At 37.8% G+C, this 23,417-nt stretch overlaps 1 protein-coding gene across 2 annotated transcripts in view; it reads right to left on the bottom strand.

The window, feature by feature from the left end:
- PPP2R3B (protein phosphatase 2 regulatory subunit B''beta) overlaps positions 1-22,062 on the bottom strand; it is a 46,405-nt gene extending 24,343 nt beyond the window's left edge. The window contains exon 1 of one of the 2 annotated variants that reach the window (XM_018084126.2): positions 21,616-22,062. In XM_018084126.2, the coding sequence (XP_017939615.1) occupies positions 21,616-21,963 (348 nt within the window). In that variant the 5' untranslated portion in view covers positions 21,964-22,062. Of the gene's footprint in view, positions 1-6,788; positions 7,095-21,615 lie in introns of those variants that run through there. The other variant, XM_018084127.2, reaches the window with a different exon arrangement.
- Between the last annotated feature and the right edge of the window lie 1,355 nt (positions 22,063-23,417).

Here is a 23,417-nt window from a genome sequence, read left to right on the forward strand (position 1 = left end):
TGAAGAAGGATCCTGGGTAACAGTAAAAATGAAGTCTAAGGAATGCAGAAGGAAGGAGGATTATGATGTAGTTAAAACTAGAGTTCCATGGTCCGAAAATACATACAATTTTTTATGTGCTATGAGAAAAATATTTGCAATATAATATCTTAATTTGCATACAGTATATATCAAAGAAGATATAACCATTTTTATATTTGGGTTGACTACATGCCAAGCTTATTGTGTTCAGTTCATAGTGCAGACACTGTTACTGGAAGCTGAGATAAAACAGTGAATCGAACCGATCCGTTCCTTCTGCTGTCCACTGACAACCTGACTCAAGTAAAACCCTTTCTGTTCTGGCAAACGGTGGCCAAACTACAAACAGAAAGCTCACAAGAGTTAGTAGATTTGGACGCTCCTTGGTTTTTTGTTTGTTTGTTTTTAATCACTCAGGATCTAATTCTACTGTACCTCTGGTGCAGTGACTCACTACTGTGGTCCAAACATCAACAGCAGAATATCAATCCTTCTACAGTATCCCTGGCTACAAAGTGACAGCGATAAGACTGCACATTCATTTTACAATTCAATGTTGGAAAGTTCAGCTTATTAACAAACTAGAATTGAGTTTTGTCATTGAAATACTGTTTGTATGGTAACTTCAGATTTTGAGGTTAAAAAAAAGGGGTTGTTAGCTGTTTGCTACCTGAAGCTAATTTCTCCCCTTATTTTAAGTCTAAAGACAGCAGCATCAGTAGTAGTTCAGCTAGTTACTCTTAATTATTTAACCAAGACAAATTGAAACAGCCAAAATGAGCCTCAATAAAAAGCTACTGAAGCCTCAGAGCACGCAAAACTTTGAACTATCTACACAAACCTATTTGGGAAAGCGTGTTAATTCTCATGTAGGAGGAGACAGTAGGTAGTGGCATCCAGGAAAAGCTGCTACCTGAAACTACCATCTGGGGTATTGAATTTAAAACCACATTCAACTAAAAGCATGTGTGAATGGCCACCACAGGCAAGCCATATCACATGCACACATGCAAAAGCAGCATAAAATAAACAAGGAAACCCTGGGAAACTTTCAAATGGTCAAAACCTGATTTTCACTAGTTCAGTGAAGACTGAACTCTTCATCTAAGGTAAAATGGCATTTTTCTGCACGATACCTAACTATTATAGCACACACTTCTCAATCTTCTCCCTTCCAGTAATATATGTGCTGCACTAACAGATCTCTCACCCAAGTTCTTCTGCAACTCTGATTTTGGAAACACTGGGATTCTCCTGATCTGCGGTTTGGTATAGCTGACATAAATAAATTATGCAGTCCTACTGGGAGCTGGAGGATGCAATTGCAAAAGCATTATTGCCACAGAAATGTCCCTTAACATGGCTGCACAGGTTTGGGTTTTTTTTTTGTACAGTCACATAGAGCTTCAATATCAAAAGTTATGCGGTAAGAAGAGTTTACTGATTTATTCAGAAAAGACCTGGGGCTGGGACAAAATGGATGAAGGTAGTTACCTCCCTCCCCCTCAAAGCCATGAACACAAGACCTTTCCATATTACATGCACGTCCATCAGTAACTTGCCTTTATTTGCTGACAAAACTGTTATCAAAGGCTTTAGAGTTAGGACCCTCTAGGAGTTTGCCATGGTTGACCAGTGAAAATATTTTTTATCTCCTCCAAATGCCCTACTAATTTAAAAATGGAAAAAAGTACAGATTATGAAGTGAAAAAAAAGCAAGATTCTTCAGAAAAATCTACCCTGTAAAATGCAATGTCTCTTACATTTTGTGATAAGACAGAAGTAGTGAAAAAATATTAGTCACTGTATGACTACTAGTGCCTGTCAAACAGTCTCCAGTTTATGAATTATGTTAAATTAAGTACACCCCAGTCACTAATATCCAGTTTGCCATATATCTGCAGCTTTCTCAGAAAATACTCCTACTCGGAGAATACCCTGATCCTAGGTCAAATCGGTTCTTCTGTCCAGTATATTCTGTTACCCCAACTGTTCTCAGCAGACAAGCTGGTAAGATCCTCCTAGTACGTGATAATTTTGATTGTACACAGCCAAGGGACCGACAGTTAGTTACACCTGAGACAATTCTAACATCTGTCTACAGAAAAAAGCCCTTGTCAGGACAGGACATCAGTTCAACATCAAAAGTAACAAGTACAGCTTAGACAGACATTCACTTAAGCTCTGCAATAGCTTTTTATCCTTCCATGTTTACAACAAAACAAGTTTCAATCACTCGATGCAATTGACTTTAAGAAAAATGCTCTCAAAGAAGCAAAATATCACCAAGTTTAGCCTTGCTACTGAACTGCAAAGTCAACAGTTGGAGCAAGTATTCTGTCAACTGCTTGCCTGGTGGTGCCTCGAAAAATTCTGATCTGGACAATTGCAAAAATAATCTCATATCCCTCTTGCCCTGTAAAATCGAAGGACATTTTGTATGAAGATGTGCCAAACTGTTTCAGGTTTTCTAGCATCAACAGTCACAGAACATCTAGTATTAGTAGCATTAGTGATTACAGAGGCATGGGAAGTATGTTAAAATGGGGAAAAGGATAGCAGATCTTTTATTTCAAGGGAGGAATAAATACATCGGAACTCTTCAATGCTGAATTGCTGAGTCACAAGACTTAGCTGCTGAGGGAACTGACATCTAGACTCTTAAAACATGCATGCAAATAAGCTGAAACAAACTTGCACCATATTGGCTTCTCTATGGAAACAGTACAGATTTGCTGTAATAATAATTTAATTACAGCAGTACATTTTAAGTTTGAACCAGGAGCCTCCATTGCAGAAATAGTAAAAATCTACCAGTTTGCTTACAGCTTCCTTTAAGAGGCTAAAGCTTAAAACATGGAAATCCACTAGTTTTCCATTTATGGAAAGCCTCATCTTGACTAGCAAGCCTCAGCAAGCAGCTTATATATTTTCATTGTGTCTTAAGTGTTGGCATTAGCTCTGGAAAACTGGCATTGTATCAGCAAGCTAGCATCAAGTATAACTATTAGCTACAGTTGGAATGAGATCTGTATTCCATCTCTGGCCCTCGCAGCAAACACTCGGGTTGTGTTCTTTAACAAAGCATTTGTGTGCCTGATGTAAAGGTATTATGTAAAAATGAGTATCAGGTCCTCCCTGTGGGGTGTTCAAAGGTCTACGAACGATGTTAAATTGGAAAAGTGATGTTAAGAGGAAAGCTGTGCTGCCAGAAGTCTCTAATTGTTACACAACATACTTCTGATTTACAGCTGTAAAACCAACCGTCTCAATTAAATTTTTGAAATTATTTTTTCCTCAGAAATGAGAATGTTGTCTTCATGACTAAAAGAATAACTGGGTGCTCTACATCACAACCACACATCAGCTCAGCACACATTAGCACCTACAGACTCTATTTGTTGCTGTCTTGAACATGCCACCAGCATTTATGTAGCATTTTGGTAACAAGTGAGTGTAAAAGTGATCAAGAGGCACCAGTTTCTAAAGTTAATTCACTCAGAAGGAAAGCCAATCTCGTGAGGCACTGCAGAAGCTGAAGAAATAGTTCTCATACAGCTGACATAAGCTGAAGAAATAGTTCTCATACAGCTGACATAAATAGCATGTATAAGCAGCATTTAGTATCATTAACAGGTGGTCAGGAAACTAGTAGTCCTCCATTTCCACACGGAGGTGTGACACATACAACTACTACAAGGAATCACCAAGTACTAACAGCAGATAAAGTTATGATGCATTAAAAGTATCAGAAAACATGCCAGCACTCAGGTCTGGCACTGATATTGAAAGGATTAATTCAAAATTTAGGCCAGTTTTTTTTTTTACTCCTCCGTTTTTTTAATCATTACATTCAGCACAAATTTATTTCACTTTAAAAAAAGTCTAGTTTTAAAGTTAGAACTCAACTGTTTTGTAAGGTGATGTGGCCCCTAAGCAGCAAAATAATACCTATTTTCCTAGTTTAGGTAACACTGAGTTACACAGGTATAAGCATGTCACATACAAAGATGTATTACATTCTGTTATAATTTTGTTTCAAACTTCAGATATATTTTCCTCACATAGCTGGGATAATAGTGCTGCTTATATTCCAACTCAGACAGGTAGGAATGTTACCAGCCAAAACAAGCTGCTCAGCTATCAGCAGGTAATAAGCCTTTCAGTTCACATCTTTCAGTTGCCAGTACATTTGACGTGGTGATAGTTTCTTCTCCTTCCAAAGTTTCAGATAAATTGATGAGCAAGATGGACAGTGGCTCTTGAAGTGCTACATTTCCAGTTCAATATATCCTGTAGGTTTTAAGTACCTAAGAAAGGTTTTGGTCCTAGAACTAATATCAGGAGTAGATGGACTGAAGTTCTACTTACTTTTATGCTGAGTTACCTACTAAAAAATTCAGTTCCCCGAAGTAATAGAGAACATTTCAACAGTTGTGTATTGTTTTATCTTCCTTTTGAGAAACAGATCTTTCCAGAAAGCCCTACTTTGCTCAGCTTTATAAATTTTCATTAATAAATGAAAACTGAAGAACAGCTTATTCCACCACTTTCCAGAATAACCCACCTCACTACTGGTTGTCTATTTAAAGATTTTCAAGAAACTTGATGTGCTATGCTCTAATGACCACCTCATCTAAACCAGACGGGATTACCTACACAGATTACTTACTTACATGGCCCTATGTGAAAAGCCACTGCCTTAGAATTCCTGGAACCTGTGGAAGACCCAATCACTTCAACCCAGTTCAGAGCAGATGTTGAGCCACATGTTATCTCACCCTCCACCACCGTTACTGATTTTTTATTTTAGGATACTGGTTTAGGATTACGTAGCTGATAAACAGCTGTTCCTTAAAATGCACCCAACCTATGAGGTCAAGTTGAAATTAACATTAACATAAAGTGTCAGGTAAAGAATGCCCAGCTTCTGTATCAACAGTTACTAGCACTCATATTTAGTTTTTGAAGGTACTTCCAAAATGTCTCCTTAAAATCATGAAGTTGAAGCAAAGCACCATTTAAAAAAGGAACCTTGGATAAAATATTTTATATCAAACTAATCCATGACTGACCTCATATTCTAGTTTTATTCTTCTATTAATTGTTTTGCTCAAAGAATTTTGTAATCCAATTAAGGTAGTTTATCATACATTATTCTACATTTACCATTTACCCTGGAAGTGCAAGTCTGGTTAAAAATCAAAAATATTTGCTCATTGTCTGCACTGTAAGTTTATAGCCAGTAGCATGTTAAAACAGAAAAACCCCTACAGATTAGACAAGCTGTTTTTGAAAGTAGATAGTTGCTTGTAGGTATGAATTACCATACTACACTGAGATGTTTTCTAGGTCAACATAAAAAAGCCCTGTAAAAGTACAAGTGATCCAACTATCATTCGATGAAAGACGGATCAAGTTTACAGGCACCACACAAGGTAATGATGTGTTTGTTCACAACAGGATGACATGACTAGACTAAACTTGCCTTCTGCTCTGAGGTACCTAAATATTAACTGCTACCACAATTTTTGAGTAATTAAGATAGCATTTTCTTTTCACGCTGTCTCTAGTCAACAAGCTCCTTTCTCTGTCTCCACTTCAGCACAAAAGATACATGACAAAAATCCTTTCATTCACATGTTTATGCTGAATGGTATAAGCCAGCACAGTCAACACTTGCATTCTGCTTTGCACAAAGGAATAAACATTGCTTATAAAGGTCAGATAAAAAAAATAAAATAATATAGAAGTCAGTAGGCTAACACATTCTTAGGGTCATAGTGCTCTATGTCCCTCTCTTGAAGGTCAGCTGAAAGGGACACTAGTGCACTGAATTAAAATTAAGTAGCAGGCTATATTTAGAATTATTTAAAACAAAAAAATCTAAGATAATGTAATTTTTATTATACTGATAAACTTTCCTTAATGATAAAAGGGGGAAAAAAAAGTCACACATGCCATCGCTGATATACCTTCAGTATATGAGTTAGGAGCGAGGGTGAGGTAAGGACAAAGTAATGCTTTCACATACCACCAAATGCCTTAAAGTGTGTTTGAGGGAATACCAAATTTCAATTTCTCAAAAAAAAGCTGCACACTTTTTTTCACTCCAAAAAGATAATCTCTTTGAACAGTTACTCTATAAGTAGTTTTCCTTCTAATTTTACATTTCAAATATTTCTATTCTCAATTATGAGCTCATTTTAAAATGGTCAATTTAACTGACTGCTGCAAAACAGCAGAGGCATGTGTGAACCATGTAGCAACAACTGATCTCATCCAAATAGAAAGTCCAAAATCTAAAGGAATTCGGGATCATCATGTAAGTATGAAAGCACCTTTTAGCATATTATGTTTGCGTTAGTAAAGTTACAGCCTAGTTCAGTGTATTTTATATTCACAGTTCCAGTAAAAGGTAAATTAAATCCCCTGAGGAAATGCATGCCGATCATGATTATGCAGATCAAGGAAAACAGTCTTTAAAAGTCTAATAGCAACAAATGCACCAACTTTCCACTGCATATCCCTCTGTGTAAACATTGTACTTTAGCTGTGATATGTGCTTCAGCAAACTCTCATTTTTTGTTTGCAGAAAACTACCTGCATAGTCTTCTGAAACACAGAAGAAATCAACATATAAGGAACAGACTACCAAAATCCTTCTTTTAGGATTACTTTAGCAAGAACTTCCACATATTTCTGCCAGTTTGTGTGTCTGCGAAGGTAAAACAGTAACTTAATTGTATAAGAACAGAAAGACAAACCTGGACCTGCTGAAAAGCTTTCAGTCTCTTCTTGAATCTAGAAGGTAAAACAAAATCACATCCTCGAGCTAGCAATGCCAACTCCTTTCTTAGATCAGGATCCTGCCGTAAAGAAATCTCCTTTATCCTCATGCTTTCGGATTTCATGTAATGTCTCTGTCTGCCAGTCCAGGCACTTGAGTCCCAGTAAATAGCAGAGCTGTTGTATTATCACACAGTGCCACTTAAAGCAGCAGCTGCGCCCGAGTTCTGTGATATTATAAGAGTCAGCTCAACTTCACCCGCTCCATACATTAAAGGGAACTTGGCTGGAATCGCAAAAACAGATTGGAAAGTCACTTTGGGGGCCTGCCCTTTCGTCCATGCATTCCAAAGTCTAAATGGGACGGTATGAAAAAAAACCAACCCTGTTTGGAGGAGCATCTATAAAAGCAGCTTCCAATTTTAAAAAAAGCAAGCCCTACAGGAATGCAGAGAGGCCAGTCGTGGTTATTTTGTAGCTTCCTCCTCCTCCCATCCCCCTCAGCTTTCCCTTCTGTCACAAAACACTCACTCTCTAGCTTCAATGAAGTACCTCACCAAAGGATAAGGCTTATTACACAGCAATTAAATTCCTTTTAAATTCTTTCATCCTTTAGCTGGAACCCTATTACACTGGCAAAATGAAGGCAACAACAAACTGTAGACTATCAGAGTGGCTCACATAATCATGTAAAAAGATTCTTTTTTTACGTTCATCTAGATGTAAGTTACTGTATTGAAAGAATCTAACAATATAAATGCTAAAACAGAAAGCAGTAGCAGAAAAGAGGCAAATGTTACTACACTGAAACGCTGCTTTAAATCATTTTTTACCAAAAGGCTACATTAGAAATACCAATGATGTCAGAAAATTTGAAAAAAGCTGACAGGATACTTTTTTTTTGTTTGCTTAAATAGATAGGAGCTTTCTAAACATTAACATCCACATACTAGATTGCACACCTGTCACGTTTCAGTAGCACTAAAGTTAGAGTCAGCTACCACTCTATTTTCAGTGTATTGAATCTCAAATACATTTTATGGGGGTGATGAGGCCAAGTTTTAGTCCACATCAATATTCTTCATGGAAATAGAAATCTGATAAGCTTTTGTGGAAATTGAAGTGACCTTCTGTCCTTCCTCCTTTACAGTTTTAGGTACATTAACTGACAACTGGTGAAGTTTTCATGTTTTATATGGGTATACCTTTATCACAGCAATCTTTAAGAAATGTTCCTATTTTGATGACTTTTTTTTTTCCAAATATCACCACTGCAGTTATGGGTATGGCAATTCTTACCATTCCAGTTCAAGCCGTGAACACTCTCAGCACCCCAAAATTCTCTTAAGATAATGGTATGATGCCTACCTTGTCATGCCCAAGTTCAGTTACTAACAATATAAAGAGAAAGATCTGACCAATCTTACTTTGTTTTCATTCTTCATGCTTTAAATAAAGCCATTTTCTTGATTACACAAACATGTAAACAGCCCAAGAAACACTAAAATAACTCTTTCAACACTATGTTTGAGATTTTTCTTACTGGATGGCACTGTTTTACTCCCATATAATCTTAGGCCTATTTATCCAATCATAGCCATTCTGTCATGTAACAGTACATTAAAACCCCACAGTAAATATCCTTGTACGATTAAGAAAAGGAAACTACGAAAAAGTGATAGTGAAACATGATTTGTCTTAATTGGATCCTTTTTTAGTTTATCACACACCGTTACAAAGTAATGATGATAAAACACCTGTTTTCTCGGTTTTAATTTAGTATCCAGTCCCCTCCCTCTGCTTTTTTTATTCCAACTCATTATGAAGATATTTATTTCTTTCGGAAGTGGGAGAACAAGAAAGGAATTGACAAGGCAAGAGTCAGACGTTGTGGTTGGCATGACCAGACTATCAAACTGCATTGAGCAAAACTGGCTGTCACTCACTGTCTTTTAGGAAGACTAAATCAACTAACCTGGGATAAACCTTGGCCACAGTGAAGCCAGCAGGGAACTGGGCATTCAGCACACAACAGCAGCATGCCTGGAACTTGAGATGAAGGACTGAGGTGTTAAAGTAGGAGAGGAATCCTACTCTGGCAACAGATACACAGACCAAAATATTTGTGGAAGGTCAGAAAGGTTGTATTGCAAGGCAGATTGTGTTTCAGGTTAGGCAAAACAGGCCATACTTGAGGTTACAAAGGTGTTTTCTCACCTAAATTGCTCTCTATTTTCATCCCTTTTCACCAGGTGATGCACTTCCATTTGCTACTACGTTCACAGTCTTGTTTGACGTGGCTGTAGTAAGTCATTACGATGACAGACTGTCACATGGAGAGCCAACCTAAAAGACTGGAGCTGCAGTCCAAACATTAGAAGTCCTGAAACTGCTGAAGGAGCCTCAGTAAGAAATAATTGTTCTGAACACGATACTGGAAAGAGTTGTATATTTCCCTCCTTTATTCAAGTGGAACTCAAGGGTCCATCATCACATAACAGGCAAACCACATTCAGTATTTTGAATATTCTGTATTGCTTTGTAATAATATTACTTCACTCCTCAAGGTAGATGTTAAGTCAATCCCATTGTTAGCCTAATACTGTTCTAGCACTATGTTTTCAAACCTAGTGGTCATTACATACTTTGATGCAGCACAGTTGTCAAAAGTTCCCAGGTTGCAATATATGAAGAAGCTACATGCAGTTGAGTATACTTAAGTACACTGGCAGCTACTAATCACCTCCTGTTCACCAGCTGAAGGTAAAGCTGAAGTTTGTATTGCCACATTTAAGGAGACTGAGTATTTGTAGAGCAATATGGCCAAGAATCTTGTAAGATCTCTGTTTTAACCTTTTCAGTCATGAATTAGTCATAGGAAAAAGGGAAAGCCTGCTCCCATCCAGATTGAACTGGGAGTGTTCAAGTATTGTGTTACATTTATTCTAAATCTGAATTCTCTCCAGTGAAAGCCAAAGCAAGATCCTTTACTGGGTAAAGGGCTGGATGCCAGCCATGAAGCTGTTTAAGTATCCTGGCAGCTTATTATTAGCTAGATAAACAAACAGAGGGGAAGATGCATGCTCAGAGCTTCCTTCCAAAGCTAAAGATATACACTATGAATGGATCCGACTCAAGGGACTGTGGCTAAAGAGTTTACCACTTTAACAGAGATCTGAACACACACAAGAGTAACACAACACAAACAGCACAATATTTTGGGTAATGTAGGGGAAATAGAAACTTGAAGAATACCTTAAGAAACCTCAAGTATTTACCTACAGAAACAGAATTTCTTGTCAGAAGCATACGCCAACTGTATATTTAAAGTCTTAAGACACTACAGGGAAGTGACCTCAAGTCTTTGGAAAAAAAGCATCCCAACATTACAGGAAGCCCCCAAGAAAATAATTTAAATATGTAATAAGATGTATTCAGCCATACAAAACCTATAGTTACTGGGGTCCAGTCTTCAACCCAGTAACATATGAACCAAAAAGTCTGTCATTTGGAGGCAGTTTAAATAAGGCTGAATGGCCAAACCCAATGGCAACAGCATAGAACCAAATAGAGTCCCTTAGCCTGGGATGCTGCAGAAAGTAAGAGTGACTCCTAGGTCAGCTGTGGAAAGAGAACTATCTCCACAACAGTCAGTGTAAAGGGTTATTATGCAACTGTGTAACCCTTTTCAAAATAATTGATTAGTAAGGGGCAGAACACAGCAGTTTAAGAGAAGATAACTAAGGCAAGATAGCACCTTTCTCAATATAGAAAAAAGATGAAAGAGCATGACTTAGTACTAAAGATATATTTCAGAGGTTTAAAGTGGAAAAAAAGCACTACTAGTAAAAACAAATAGTTCAGGAAGATATACAAGTCAATGAGCCAAGGATGCTTGCTAAAACACAGGTACTGTGAGGCAGGAAATACAAAGAAAAATTACACAAATATACTAGAAGACAGACAAATAAAAGAAGCAATTCTTTGCTAGACTAAGGAAACAAGTAAAAAACCCCAAAACCAACCAACCAAACCAAAAAAATACCCAAAAGAATCACCCAACAAAAAAAAACCCCTGAAACGCTGGGTTCTTTTTTTCCTCTCACAAAACATTGTGACTAGACTATCACCATTATTAAATATTATCAAGAATTACTTCTAAACCAGATAGTTCCATACCTGGCCTTTTATGTACTAAAAGATCTGGGAACTAACTTCTTGCTAGCAACTTTCCATTTCTAACTGCTTTGCATGAGTGGAGAACAAGAGGAAAATGCATTTGTGAGCTGAACAGAATAACAAAGTATAACTATCCATCCCTAAATCTCCTTTGGATGAGAGTCCCACCTTTTCAGCAGTACACTGACAAAACCCAAGGGAGATATGTCTACCATGTATAGATAACAGAAGGAATCAAGGTATTATGCTCATACTCAGCTACCAGCTATGCAAACTGATTGCTTTAAAGTTATGGACAGTGTTTTGAGTATGACATGCAACACTGATGAACTGCTAGATGTTGACTCTGTGCAGTTAAGAAATCTACCTTCATAGGAAGAAACGGATGCTTTTGCCTTGGAAAGAAGTTCATGGGAATCAGGGCCTAGATGCACATTGTTTTTCTTGGAGGATGCAATGCCTCCCCCTTAGAACAGGAAGTCTTGCATGTGCACATCTTCTCTAATGATTATTTACATTTTCCAGTACTGTTGAATTAGACAGAGCAATGCCTGTAAGTTCTTTCCAGGCAGGCTGGGAGAATCCAGAGTTCTTACAAGGCAAGACAGTGAATAGATAGACAGCAGTTAGATGTCAGATGTGTAGTCATGCTGGTAGGCTGGGAAGGATGGGCTGATCAGATTCTCTGCACATTACCAAAAGAATGCCATGTATGAACACCACGCCATGGGTTGTTATCAGATTGTAAGATAAGATACATGTCACCTTGCTATGATTACACAGCCTGGACTCCAAAGACATAGCATGGGCCTTTTTAGATTGCTGACTAACTTCAGCAAGCATCAACACCAGATGCTATAAAACCTGAGCCTGACAGTAAATGAATGGTTTTTTATACCTTTCTGAACAATTCTCTGCCATTGTCACTGGAGAGTGGAAGGCTTAGACAAAGTTCTAAAAAGCAAAGCCTTGCTGGTAAGTCTTGAGGTGCAGAAAGGACTCCCTTACTTTCTAAACTCCTTCTCAGGGAAGGGTTTAAGTGCGGCTGAATCCTACCTTAGCCTCAGACTGTGTTAACAGCTTAAATTTAAAGGAATTACAGAGGTATGATTAAACCACTTTGTCCCGTAGGTTTTAATGTTGGCAAAACAGATATATTTAAATAAATAAATAATTTATTATGATAAATTAACAAACAGGTGAACAGACGAAAGATCTTAATCAGAAGTATTTACGACACAGTGCAAAAGCTAAAAAAAAACTACTAGTAGAGTATTATATAACAAAGTAATATAGTGCACTGTAACAAAGTAATTATATTAAAGCAATTGTATCGAAGTTAGAAAAAGAAATAATTATTAAGTAGAGATTGATATAACTCACCACATGAGATAGTGGGCAGAACTCTCCCTTTCTCTTAACCCCTGGGGAATAACCACGAAGAGGTGTCCCTGCTTCACGAGAGAAGCTCCACACTTCAAGGAAGTATGTTGAAAAATCTGCTATATGGAAGTTGGACTGGGCTTTTATAGTTATGAAGTGATGGACTGGTAGTCACAGATTTACAAGCTCACAGACTAGCTTATCTGTCACAAAGTATGTATATTCGAAGTCTGGTGAACCAGGATGGCCTTACCATAATTTAACACCAAGACAGCACGCTGGTGCCAGCAGCTGAACTTGCATGATAGCTTGCATGATGGTTTGCATAGTATGCATTATTGGATTTTAGGTCTGTTCAGGGTGGACCATCCTGCCACAGCCATCTTAAAAAACATTATCAGTTTACATTTTATTTGTGTACAGCATAAACTGAATTTTAACAGAAACAGATTGCTGGAATAGTTCTACAGGTGGAGCCTTTTTATTATTCATGATCTTCAGATGACCCTATTCATCAGATCATGAAAACCAGGATCACCCAAACTGATGCTGCTGAGGTGACGACTAGAGAGAAAGACATAAGCAAAAAAATCTAGTATGGATTACACAAATTAAAGTCACACCTGCTCTAATAAGATGCTGAGGTTTTATATTTTAGATGAACTGTGATGCTACAGAGACTATCCACAGAGGAAGCTACAGCCAACAATATATACACCTGTAACTTTACCAATGTAAGCCTCTGAATAGCAGAATAGGTTGAAATGAAGAATCAGTTCAGGCTGATTCAGAATGCCACTGAGATATTCCTACAGGTGACAGCAGCTTTTACTACGGAGTCTAATGATACATATTTTACAACTTTTCAAAGTCACACTGGCTGTTATGGATAATTAGTAATTTCTACATTGCTATTATTTAACTTCTGTCACCTTAATTTAGAAATGGACAGAGTAATCTAGTGTAAAGAACATGAATGACAATGTTTTATAATTGTCCAGCAACTTATTTCAACTTTGCACCAGCTGTTCAGTACTTCCATAATTTTGACATTAACTGAATTTTGAATTAATCCTTTCAAAAACATAATTTCCCAAACTAGAATGATTGGTGTATGAAAGTACAACCACTACTTTAAATCCAGCATCACAGGCTAACACAACATGTAATTTAGTCCCTGAAATCACAAGACAATAATTTTGAGTCAGTGACAGCTGCAAGACAGCTTCTTGCTTATGCTTTTGCTTGAGATTTCCCTCCCCAAGGATCTTAAAGCAAAACAAACAAATTGGGAAATTTAACACACAGACTTTGTTCTACAAGTCTGTCAGTAAATTCACAAATTGTTAATTTACCAATCAAAATCAGGATTTCTGATATTTCTATGAATTTCTATGAAGACATACTCTTGATCTAACACTACTGTGTTGTATCAGTATGATATCACTGCTGATTCAGGAAATGGAGGCGACAGAAACTATACTGATTTCTACAGTGCTAAATGAAAAGTTAAGCACTTACAAACTTGCAAGCAAAGGACAAAGCAAAGAAAGAAGGCAGAGCAAAGAAGCAGGTCACCGTTAACCAAGTGAACTTTATCTTTCAGTATAACTAAAGGAGCAACCATTACGCAGGAAGAAAAAAGACCCAGGGAATAAGACATCTCACAGAGGTATAACACCACAAATACATTGCCAGAACAGAAACAGTACTACTGACTTTCCTCCAATCTCCACTACTTTAGGTCTTTATGTGAAGTCTAAATATTTTTTCTAGAAAAATCTTTCTAAAATAATACTAAGCCTAGACTTGCCACTTGATAAATAAGCAGGTGCTCAAAATTTTAAGTGGTGTTTTTAGTGCATTAAAAGCAATTAAGAGCACAAAACTAGCAATCTTTTGTTTAAAATCTGAAGTTACAACACAAGACAAAGTATTTGCTGTATATGATGACTATTCATGAAGACTATTAGTAGATGGAAGAATAATCTAGTTCATCATTAATTGTTTTCAAGAGTGCATAATTTCAAATAGTTTGTCTTATTTCTTAGTGAAGTATGCCACAAGGATGGTTATTTACAATACATCAGTGATGATCATATCTAGCAGATATGTTTATAAAATTTAGAAGATTATTTATTTTTTATCAATATAAACCTAGCTTCTAAATGGATAAAACTGCTTAGAAACTGTTCTCCTGGTTCTGCTGAATTAAAAAAACAAATGAAGTCAAGCCATTTCACAAGTTCTACAAACCTTATTTTGTTAAGGTCAAATTGAACCTTGCTCACGGTGAACACATTTACAACTCTGTTGCACAGATATTTTGCAAGGATTGCCTCAGCATCCACTCATGAGGTTTTCCCCAGCATATAGATTTTTACAAATGTTGTGAAAATCTCCTTGTAGACTTCCAGCTCATCTCACTTGCCTGAAATCAGCCAAAGTTACTAGCTAGATCTACATAGAACAAATATGTAAGGCTAATTCCATATGAATGAAGCTAAACAGTATGCACAAGGTTAATTAAACACATATCTCAACAGCACAAGCACCCTGCAAGTACCTGTGGTCTAGAAATATTACTTGGGTGGCTCTATAGTTTCTAGCTATTTTTTATATAGAATGGTGATTGCTATGCAAAAGGGGCACATCTAAGACCAAGTACTGGAACACACTTTTAGAAACATTTCTTAGTTACTGGTTAGGTTTCTATAGACCCATTTTAGTTGTATCTGTCATTTGCAGAATACAAACTGATCTTATCTACCAAGACATTGGTACCATGTGGTTAACTTGAAGACAAGAACACCACACTAATACAGCCCAACACAAAGGAGTTATTTACACATTATGCCACTGTTAAAACACTAAATTTAGTAACCTTTGTTGTTGACTGCAAAAAACAGTGAGTGCACTTAACTGGTATCTCCTCGAATCAATGCAACGACTTCAATGAAAGTTAGGCAACTTTAACACAGTTGTGTGTGTAAAGCCTCTAAATCTCCCAAGACTTGGCCATATGATACTACCACTGGCATTTTGTAGATTTTTCTCATAACATGGTTTGCTGAAAAATTCTGTGCAGACATTGACTAGGTCAATCAGTGGACAAACCAGTACACTGGATGAGCTGCATTTATACTTTTGTACTGAAGGAAGTCAATATATGGTTTTGGCCTCGAGTGTATTTCTTGCTGACAGAGTAAGTGTAGGGCATATGGAAAGGTTCTCAAAAATATAAGATGGGTTCTCAAGCATCACTGAAGGAAAAAAGAGAAAGCTATCTCCTCTATATCAATATCTAATTTCCTCCCAGATTGAACACCAGTTAAAAGAATAAACTGTTTAAATGGCTGATGTAAAGCTAAAATTAAGCTTATATGTTTTGAAAGACCAGACAGAGAAGCAACTGGAATTAAGTACTGATCTTAAAAACAAACAAAAAAATGTTCAAAGCTATATAAGAGTTAGTTACTCAAAAGGAGTGACTATGATTAATAAATTTCATCCAAATATTTGAATTTGTCCCGTGACAGGATTCAGGGGAACTTCAAATTTCAAGAAAGCCACACATAATTCTGAATTCCATTTTTCAGCACTAGACATGCCAAAAACTCTTACGACAGGATGCAGCATATAAGAAATATGAGTTTACAGTAGGACAGATACTTTCAAGTGCAACTGCCACTTGAACAGCTCACTATTTCTTCTAACAAAGCACAACAGAATTAATATAACTGCTAAGAAAAGTAACATTTATATCCCAGGGTACAAGATGCAGATAGAATAAGGAGCACTATCAGAAAGCTACAACAGTGAATAACATTAAGTTTCTCAATTATAAATAAAAAGAACAGATAGTTCTCTAATCGGTATAATGGTTCTTCTATTCCAAGCTACTCAGTACAGCAAAGCTTAAGAAGATTAACACAACATACTACCAGCCAGCACTGCTTGTGCTGACTACTCTTATTTCACTACACTTGAAACTAATAATGATTTTACAGGAACACCTATAGCTGCACTCTTCCAGACTTTAATATGAACTTTTGGCTGCCCTTGCTTTATTGGCACCATAGAAGGAGCTTTATTGTGAACACACTAGTGCTGACATCTGTCATAGTACACTGTTATCACTGTAAAAGTACATCAGTTTGATATCAGGTTATTTACAGTCTCCCTTTAAGTCACGGGCTTGAGTTGAAAGCCAAGTCCACCACCCTCCCTCACTTAGTGATGGGACATGGCACTAGTAACACTATCTTTGCATAATACAGATTTAGGGAGCATATGTGTTAGACCACACTCAGTCCTGCACAGCGTAATCTGGTGTGCAGTGCAGTGCTAATACAGTTTACATAACCCAGGCTCAGTAGTTAGTATTGCTTCTAGTATTAAGGCATACATGGCAGCAATTCAGATGCAGACACCAAATAAGACCAGACGCTGGACATGTGAAGGCCAACATCAAAGCGTAACAACTACTTGAGCAGGGTACAGGATTCAAACACTGTCATTCCTCTTATTTTTCTGGCATGTTTTATGAACAGTTTCTCCCCATGCTAATAGAAGGTAGTCCCCAAAGACACTGCCAGCACACTTGCAGAAGACAGGCATAGTGCACCACTGGTCTGACGGATGCAGGTACAAGCCTAGTTACACTTTAACTCAAGCCCTCAGAACTATTTGTTTCAAAAAGCAACTCTTTTAGTGATGCTATACTCAAACTCTGGTCAATGTTAAAAGGTTTAATTCTAGTCCCCCTTTAAACTAAAATGGATCCTAGCAGTACTACATCATTTAAATCGAGTAACTGTTAACAAAAATTTGGCAAGAATGTTATTGATGAAAAAAGCTATGCAGCAATATATTACAATAGTAAAAAAAAAAATTACAAGTTACAGAAATATGAGGCAATAAGCTTTAATTGTCACAGGATATCAAGTGTGAACATATGCTTATCGAGCAAAGAATATAGGGAAACCACTCCAAGAAGTACCTTTACATCAAAGGTTGACCTTGCAGAGAAATAGAAAATAACTTTCAAGCACTTCACATCGTATCACATTCTCTCTGCACCACCACCCCACAAAATGCCCATAGGGAATTCTGTGAATTGTTTCCCCACATGCCTTGTACACCAGCTGGTTAGGATTAAACAACTTGCCTATGGCACTTTTTAGGCCTTGAGGACCGGCATTTGTGACAATGTGATGAATAGTGTACAATTGTGTACACCCCATATGCTTAATATAATCTAGGGCACCAGAAACACTGTTAAATCCATGTACAGTAGTGACAAGGGTTAGAAGAAACCTACAACAGCTATTCTTCAAGCTGGAAAGTTACAGTTCTAGAATTCCCTTTCTTCAACAATATACTCAGAAAATACTCAAGACTTGAATGTTGAAATTTTTCTATGTCTCTGATTTTCTGTTATTTTAAGATTTAGCACGGGACTGCTTGCAGAATACAAAGTGCTAGCAAGCACTTCACATCACTTAAGAAAAGTGACCAGAACTCTGCAAGTACAGTGTTGGTACAATGGGTACAGTCAGACACCAACCCCACTGTGAATGGCAACCATGCAAGTAGTGCAAAGCACCTCCTCTGAAGAAAAAGCTAAAACCCTAACCAAACACTGTTTTGTTTTCACTTGCACTAAAACACACTATAAGATAGATTTTCATGGTAGAGTTCTGTCTAGATTTCAAAATGTGCATGTGGCTTAAGCCAATAGTTTATTCTGAATATGGTTTTAAGTAGCCTGTTCAGATGAAAAAATTCCTGTTTGAAGCACTTCAGTTTTTTGTTCATCTTTAATATAAAGACCTTGTAAATTCTTTCATTACTGGAGAAAGTACTTTAGACTTGCTAATTAGTGGAGGGCTTCAACTATCTTGAAAGATGGCAAATTCTCCTCTGACAAGACATAAGTGTTTCAGCAAAACACATGGCAACTTCTGAATTTTGGATAAAAATATAACCCTCAGACTTCAATTACAAACTAACTTCTTAAAAAAAGAAAGATCTCCTTGAATACAATAACTGACAGCTACAGTGCTTTTAATAGTGCTTAATGGTAGCCATCAGCACATCAACATATTTTGCTCATACGCTACTGTTTAAAGTGTCAAAGATTAAATATCTAGTTAGATTCAAGACTGGTCTTCTGAGAATGCTTCCCATTCCGAAAAACATGTTTTTCTAATAAGTGCAGAAACCTGTAGTATGAAAATGTTTTCCTACCCATTCATATTTACTACCTGGTAATAACCTGAGCATGGCAGTTTTCTGTTATCAGCTTTATTGTTTGGTGTCCTTCAAAAAAGTTGCAAGAACATTTTAAGACACATGAAAAGGAATACAGCAACCTTACCCATAATCAAATGCAGTGATTCAGCTCACTGACACTGAAAACATATCATGCCAAAATGAGTTTACTGCTTGTATGATGTTTTATGAGAATTCCAGTGTACAGTAAGAAAAAGTTTAATAAGATGCTTAAGTTGATTTATATAGTCCTAAAAGAAATAATTTTCCAGCTCTTTATGGCTGGATGTAAAAGCTCTTTCCCAATATCACTGTTGGGCACACAGAGCTAAGCACAGTAACTTTTACCACTTTCTAGGACTGTTATTTAGAATTTAAATCTGTATAACTGGATCTACGGTACAAGCTTTCTTTTTAAAAAAGCTATCTGAAACAGCTTCTTGCATTTCTAGAAGTGAGATGAGGGCCTCAAACTTACTTAAACTCATACGAGGTAGGTAAAACCATTTGTGATTTGACCTCTGAAACATAATTAAGTGTACAAAACCAGATGCATTAGTTTTGACACTGCAGCGGGTAGTTTACAGGAAATAGGGTACATTTTGCTTTCTATGAGAAAACACACTGTCATGGTGTACACATGCAATTATGCAACTCTTGGTGGTATTTAAGATCCGAATGTCAGCTGCAAATGCAATTTACACTTAAAGATTAAGAAACTTTTGGATTAAGCTTCAGTTCAGCTGAATAATAAAGCCATAAATAAATTTCTTACTGCTTGGAAATTCCCCCTGCCCAACCTTCTTCAAGCAATCAAAAACTTAACCCTCTAGGTTTTCTCTCAGCACTATATAAACAATTCCAATTAAGTAAAGAATGTTACTCTTCATTAATCTCTTCTAGTTCCTCTTTATGGGATCTTCTTCAAGTAATCAACCAAGACACGTGAAGAGAAGTTACACTACACAAATTAGCAATCAAGTACATCAAGTAACAGTGGGTTTTAATGGCAACTCTTCCTTTGCTTGCTTTTATCTAATACAATAAACTGACTTTCTGCATTTCACTAGAAATGAAGGTGAAATGTGCACTAAAACATAATGGTGTGAACATAAAAAAATAAGTAAATCAATTGTCATGGCTTGCTGTCTGGCTGGTAATTACACATAAATAGAGGTCCATATTATTGAAAAACCAATCTAAACAAACACTAGACTGGAAGTGTGATGTTTTGAAGCTAAGAAGTGGGGACTTCAAGTTGTCAAGCTAGGTAAGTATACACACTCAAGGCACATTGACAACAAACAAAAAATAACCAATAGTCTTAAACAACCTCAGCTCTGTTCTCTTTACCCTCATCAACCTGAGCAGGCTTCCCTGGGACAGCAGGTTTGGCCAGTGTAATGAGTTAGATACCAAAGTATGCAGAGTAATTGAGAGTGATGACCTCTTACAATTTCCCAGTATTATTAAAAGATATGAATTTATAGTCCTATAGCACAAACAGCATGCTTCTTAACAACTCTTCAAAGTCCTCATGAACCTCATGAAGTTCAACAAGGCCAAGTGCAAGGTCCTGCCTGCGTCAGCGAAATCCCAAGCACAAATACAGGCAGGGTGGGGAATGGATTGAAAGCAGCCCTGAGGTGGAGGATTTGGGGGTGCTGGTGGATGAAAAGCTCAACATGACACGGCAACGTGCTCACAGCCCAGAAAGCCAATTGTATCCTGGGCTGCATCAAAAGCAGTGTGGCCAGTAGGTCAAGGGAGGTGATTCTGCCTGTCTACTCTGCTCTGCTGAGACCCCATCTGGAGTGCTGCATCCAGTTCTGGGGTCCCCACTGTAAGAAGGATGTGAACCTGCTGGAGCAAGTGCAGAGGAGAGCCATGAAGATGATCACAGGGCTGGAGCACCCTGCCTATGGAGACAGGCTGAGAGAGTTGGGATTTTCAGCCTGGAGAAGAGAAGGCCCTGGTGAGAACTTATAGCACCTTCCAAAGGTGTCAGCCCCTACCTAAAGGGGGCTGACAAGAGAGCTGGGGAGGGACTCTTTACAAGGGCATGTAGAGACAGGACAAGGATTTAAATGACTTAAACTGAAAGAGTAGGTTTAGATTACATATTAAGAAGAAAATCTTCAAATTCTTTACTTTTAGGGTGGCGAGGCACTGGAACAGGTTGCCCAGAGAAGTTGTGGATGCCCCATCCCCAGCAGTGTTCAAGGGCATGCTGGATGGGCTTTGTGCAACCTGCTCTAGTGGAAGTTATCCCTGCTCAGCAGGGGTCTGAAACTAGATGCTCCTGAAGGTGCCTTCCAGTCCAAACCATTCTATAATTCTGTGATCCTATGAAGGCAGATCATACATAAGCAATGCTTAATTTTGTCAAACACCACATAATTTTCTATCCAGTTTTTTTTTACTATTTATGAAAAGAGCTAGAAACTAGATTGAACTGAACTGCAAGTTTAAAAAGAGTATTTCAGGTTGGGGGCAGGGTTGTCATTCTTGCACAGAGGGTATTGTCTGTTATAAATGAAGACCTCATTAGAAAGGAAGCACTGAGTGTACCATGCAGTACCAAAACAATTACTTTGTTAATATGCAGATTCAGTGTGGCCAAATTTGAGTCTTGTACTAACAATAGTGCCTGGTATCATTAGACAAAGGAATATTTGCAGTCAAGGCAGTACGTTATAAAAGGAGCACAAACACGAGGACTTACATATAACCACCACACACAGTTAGACTGCAAGGAGCCAAGACAATCTTTTGGAAGTTTAGGCCACCAACCGTTAAAACTAATGACACACAAATATTGAAATTTTATGCTCAGTGCTGCTGCTTCTCTCCACTCCAGATACCTCCTGAGGGGAAACTACTTACTTGCATAATTTACCAAAACCACAAACACAAAATGCAGTTCCATTTAAACAAATAAGTCTAATAAGTAAGAAACAAACTTACTACTTTTGTTCTTGAGGATTGACGTGTTGCTCTAACATTAGAAATGCTCCTTGAGGTAGCTGGAGTTGCCAATGGAAGAGTAGTAGAAAGCTGAGGAGGACTGAAGGACATTAAAGGCAATCTGGTATCTCCTAATATGGACTGCTTGGAATTGGAATTTTTATTAGTGAACCTCTCATTTTTACTGTTTCCTGAATCTGCATTACCAATCTCTGTTTTCTCCTCGTTCTTGACTCTTCTCAAGCAGTCCTTTATTGTCGACTGAGTTGCAGGCTGACTCAACCAGCACAAAAAGAGTTCATCTACCTTCATCTTCATTGCAGGTTGCAAAATTTTCCCAGGTGACATTTTCTACCAGTTTCCTTGTTTTCTTGGTTCAAATTCAAAGTAAAGATTTGACAAACATCTAAACATTCCACTTGACTTCTAGTGTTTCACAGACTTCATGGTTCCTGTTAAGAAAAATATGATTATTAAATCTTACAGTTTTAACCAAGTGTTGATATTTATTCCCTCAAGATACCACCAGGAGTTGAGAGTTACATTCTAATACGTGACTTCAACAACACTTTATAAGTGTTACCCATTAATCAGTCAGATTCAATTCCAACAATTTCTTCTAAATAATAGATAACTTCTTTTAGAAGCATGTTGTTTAAATGATGGAGATTGGACAAAAAGACACTGCACTTGGACTTTCTCAAGAGATATCTAACAAATATCCTCTACTAATGTGCTAAACCCCAATGTATTACGATGAATAAGACTTGACTTGCACACGCTAAGAACTAAATGTCTAAGTAGTTTATGCAAAGCCTTGATGACAGAACAAGAAAGATTTAAGAAGCAAGTCTTTCAGTCAAGAGGTTTAGAACTAAGACTGAAGGTTCAATTTTCATTCAGAGGTCTGTGCTACTGACTTAAAATATTGCAATCCCCCCCCATGATGCCCAGCTGAATACCCAAAGCTTGGTATCACAGAGTCGTTCAATATTTTAAAAACTGATATTTGACATCCATTTTTACAGTTTTTCAAAACCAATGCAAAAGCCAATGTGACTCAAGAATTGGGATAGTATGATTTCAATTTCAGCTACTCAACTGAAACAAACAGAATGCATATTGTTTTTTAGAGAGAGATAGAGGACTGGAATGAAACGCTAACAGAACCAAGTTACTATCGAGATCTGGTACAGTTTAAACAAAAACTATGCTTCCTCATGTTTGTTTTTGTTTTTTTTTTAAAAAAAGCCTTTGTCAGTATTTGATCTATATGCATAAGGCAGCAAAGATGTATGGTTGGGCTCGATGACCTTAGAGGTCTCTTCCAACCTAAATTATTCTATTCTATCATTCTATATGTCAATACTTTGCTGAAGAAGCCTTAAAATAAGCACCTCAATTTGGAAATGAATAACATCTAGCAAGCGAACAATACTATTAAAAACCAATGCTCATCCTCATCCTGTGGCAGAACTGGAAGCCCTATAACACCGCATCACTTAAACTGTCGCCACACAGCAGTTTAGTTACTCCGTCTCTGAACCTGAAGGTCACGTCGTTTCGCTACCTTTTTGTCAGACCAACACCGTCACGGCCCCCGCGGCTGTGCCCGGCCAGCCCCGAGCACCATCGACGTGTGAGGAAACGGCTCTGGGGAAGGGCCAGCCCGGTGCCGCCCCGGGAGTGGGGAACCACCGCCGCCACCACCGGCGCCACCAACGCGCCCACCCCCCGCCACCACCGCGCCACCACCGCGCCACACGGTCCCTCGGGGCCGGCACCTGCCCCTAGCAGCAGCT

This window comes from Manacus vitellinus, unplaced genomic scaffold (assembly GCF_001715985.3).
Source record: "Manacus vitellinus isolate BGI_N305 unplaced genomic scaffold, ASM171598v3 scaffold_7_pilon, whole genome shotgun sequence".
NCBI lineage: Eukaryota > Metazoa > Chordata > Aves > Passeriformes > Pipridae > Manacus > Manacus vitellinus.